At 62.8% G+C, this 3,555-nt stretch overlaps 1 protein-coding gene across 1 annotated transcript in view; it reads left to right on the forward strand.

The window, feature by feature from the left end:
* NECAB2 (N-terminal EF-hand calcium binding protein 2) overlaps positions 1-3,537 on the forward strand; it is a 28,397-nt gene extending 24,860 nt beyond the window's left edge. Inside the window, exons 12-15 of the mRNA XM_040634363.1 lie at positions 54-166; positions 2,262-2,339; positions 2,896-2,987; positions 3,264-3,537. Of these exons, the coding sequence (XP_040490297.1) occupies positions 54-166; positions 2,262-2,339; positions 2,896-2,987; positions 3,264-3,292 (312 nt within the window). The 3' untranslated portion in view covers positions 3,293-3,537. The remainder of the gene's footprint in view (positions 1-53; positions 167-2,261; positions 2,340-2,895; positions 2,988-3,263) is intronic.
* The last annotated feature ends 18 nt before the right edge of the window (positions 3,538-3,555 follow it).

A 3,555-nucleotide genomic window follows, 5' to 3' on the forward strand; every position in this document is an offset into this window, starting at 1 on the left:
GGGGCAGCTGCCAGCCCCACAGGCGCCCACGCTCACGCACTGCGGCCCCGCAGCACCTGCAGCTGGTCCGGCAGGAGATGGCCGTGTGCCCTGAGCAGCTGAGCGAGTTCGTGGACTCCCTGCGCCAGTACATGCGGGGCACCGCCGGGGCCGGGAACTGCTTCCAGTGAGTGTGCGGGGGCAGCTCTGCCTGGGGGGGGGGGGGAGGGCGGGGCAGGACCAGGCTCCCCCGAGAACAAACGGAGGCCTAGGGAAGCCCCTCGCTGCTCCTGGCTTTGCCCCAGCGCACAAACACTGCCTGGCTCTAGCTTCCTCACCGTCCCTGGGGTTGCCGGAGGTGAGGATGGCGTGGTGGACGTGAGGGGCTAGGCCCGTGGCTGGGGCAACCTGCATTCATTGTGGGCGCGCGGCCGTTCCCCCCACCCTGGGACCTCCCCCACTTACTCCCAGCCACCCAGGCTGGCGGGGCCCTCGGCCAAGCGGAGCTCTCAGCCTTGCTGATGATGCCTTGAGAGGGCTGCTGGCCCAGGGCCCCAGGCTCTCGCCCCCATCTCTCACCCCGGGGAACAGGTCCGGCCTGGGTCCCTGCCTTGGTTCTGGCCAGCTTGCTTGCTTCGGCCTTGAGAGCATGTGCGCCTTCTCCCTGCTTCAGGGGATCCAGCCGGGAAGCAGGCGGCTGCCCTAGCTGAGCATTTATTCTGGGAGGGAGAGGGGCAGACAAAGAGGGCTCTTGATGGGGCAGGTGCGGTGGAGGCCAGGAAGACGGACCCTGGAGACAGGGTTTCAAAGGCTTCAGTGAGGCTTTGCTCCGGGTTGAGGGGACCAGTTGGTGCCAAGACCTGGAGTGGCAGCCAGGGTGCTGTGTTTGGGGGGCCAAGCCAGCACCTGGTGTGGCCTGACAGTGACACCAGCGGAGAGGACTGGGGCTAGTCGGGACCGTGTGGCAGATGCTTGAGCACAAGGCAGACGTGGTCTGGTCTCCGTGTGAAGAAGGGCTGAGTGGAGACCAGGGTACAGTGGGGCCAGCAGGGGCCCCGCAGTCATTAGAGGGACAGGCCTTCCCGTGCCCCGGCTTTGGAACAGAGTAGACCGGCCTGGCTCATGGCTGGGATGGAGGGAGGTGGTGAGAGGAGGCCAGGCCGAGTCGGACAGTCTTTGGCTTCAGAAACCAGAGGATGGTGCTGTGTGCCGAGCTAGGTCAGGAGAGCACGGGTGTGTTGGCGGGGGCATCCTACAGGCCTTTGGGGACACATTAAAGTCAAGCTAGCATCGAGGTGCTGCCGTCCAGGTGGGGGTGATCCCGGGAGCGGAGGCAGGACACGGCGGGGGGGCTTCATGCCTGCGTGTGGGAGGACTGTCCTCCCTGTACCCCATGCCTGCCTGTTTTCCCGCCCCTGCAGAGGCGTCCCCCCTAAAAGCCATCCGTGTGTTGTCAGCCAGACTAATGCAGTCCCCATGGTGGCTTTCGTCTCCAGTAACCAACCGTACATGAACCCAATCCCTCGTAAGCAGCGCCATCTGTGTCCGGCAAAGGGTTACTGTCTGATGAGTGGGGGACACGTGGGCCCCATCCTCTCCCAGAGTGCAAGCCCGCAGCCCCACGTGTCGTTTGAGGCTGGGGTATAATGAACTAATGAGATGATCTCATTAGCCTCTCCCCCTGCTTCTCTCCTGTGCCGTCAGGGCTGGGATCGCCTGTAATTAATTATACGGGGAATGCCACCCATGACAGCATCCTCCTCCTCGTGGGATGCTTGGGGTTCGTTCTGCGGGGCTGTGAGAAAGCACAGCCGAGGGGCCAGAGGAGGACGGGGTTAGAGACAGGGCAGCTGAGAGCCTCGCCCCCTCCCCACCAGGTCAGCCACACTCGGGGAGGCAGCCTCCTGCCCCCTCCCCGGGCCCAGGTAGGATCAGCCCTATTTAAGGGGCGGTAGGGGGCCTGGCAATCCCACAGGTCACGCGGGAGTGATGGGGGGGCCTGCCGGACCACTGACCCTTGGCAGGCCTTCCCCCAGCCACCATGGGGCCAGTTCCCGCTTGGCAGGAGGAAGATGCTTTTATTTTTAAAGGTAGGATTTTTAAATGACTAGGACACCTTTTACGGTGTCATTTCATTGTAATTCATTCAGTGAGGGGCCAGGCCTTCTGGTGGGGGGCAGGGATACTCACTGAACTGAACAGTCTGGGGGGGGGGGGGGTGCGCTGGGGCCCCTGCCTTGAGGGGGCAGCGAGGCAGCCCCAACCTGGAGCCTCTCTCACAGCATCGCTGCCGTGAGGTTGGCTGATGGCTTCACCTTCGTGGTCTACGAGTTCTGGGAGACGGAGGAGGAGTGGAGGAGGTGAGCATGTCTTGAGCTCCAGGTGCCCAGGCCCTTGGGCCCCTTCACTGGAGCACCCCTGGAGAGGAGAGCGGGGAGGGCAGGGTAACAATGAGCACCCATCCCTGGGGCGTCTGCCCGCAGAGTGCTGGTCTCATTGGGCAGATGGGGCCCTAAATGCCGTGGGAGGCACGTTTTTCTTCGCCTGGAGGGACCCCCATTCCACCAGCTGGGCTCTGAACCCAGGTCCCTGGCCACTGCTGGGAGCTGAGGCGAAGGCTGTTCCTATTTGAAGACTGTGGCCTCAGGGGATAAAACTCCAGAAAGCAAGTGCTCTGATTAAGAACACTCAGTGGGAGGCAAGAACCAGGCTGTCCTCTGCTCCAAGGCCACAGCATTCAGCCTCCCTGAGGCCTTCGCATCTTTACCCCCTGGCTCTAAGCGCGGAGCATGGCTAAGGAGGGGTTAAGACCCTCATCTGGGGCAGAGCCAGGATTAGAGATTTGGAAGCCCCAGGCTCAGGCTGGAGGCTCCCCCGATCCCGAGCAACCCCCCCCCCCGTTGCCCTGGCTTGCAGGCACCTGCAGAGCCCCGTGTGCAAGGCGTTCCGGCACGTCAAGGTGGATACGCTGAGTCAGCCAGAGGCCCTCTCCAGGATCTTGGTGCCAGGTAGACGGAAGTGGGGTGTGTAGAGGGTCCTACAAAGGGGGAGACCAAGGGTCAAAGCATTAGACTAGCCCTGCAACCTCAAGACAACAGCGTGGGCTGTAGGGAGGGGACAGAATGTCTGCCCGCAGGGCTGGGGGCCCCCTCCCAGCACCTCCAGCATCTCCAGCGTGCGCAGTGGTTGGAGGCAGGGAGCCCCTCACCAAGGGACGGGGGAAGGGGCCGCCTTTCCCCACCCCCCTGCTCTGCTTCCTGTGTCTCTCTCTCCCCCCTTACCAGCTGCTTGGTGTACTGTGGGCCGCGACTGACCACCTCCCTGAGGCCTTCGGATCAACCTGCCACCCTGCCCACTCTTTTCTAGAAACTTTGGTATACAAGCTGTCTTTTCAATATACTTGCAGACAAGAATGTATTTTCCCTGTTTGGAGTGAAGGAGCAGCCCCTTCCCCTGGCCTTTTCCTGACACCCCACCCTTAGTGGCAGAACAGTGTCGGAGCTGCTGAAGCCAAGGGTCAGCAGGCACAGGGAGGCTTCCTGGAACCAGCACCCTCCCCCCCAGCCCAGTGGCCAC

Source organism: Ursus maritimus, unplaced genomic scaffold (assembly GCF_017311325.1).
Source record: "Ursus maritimus isolate PB19 unplaced genomic scaffold, ASM1731132v1 scaffold_19, whole genome shotgun sequence".
NCBI classification, from domain to species: domain Eukaryota; kingdom Metazoa; phylum Chordata; class Mammalia; order Carnivora; family Ursidae; genus Ursus; species Ursus maritimus.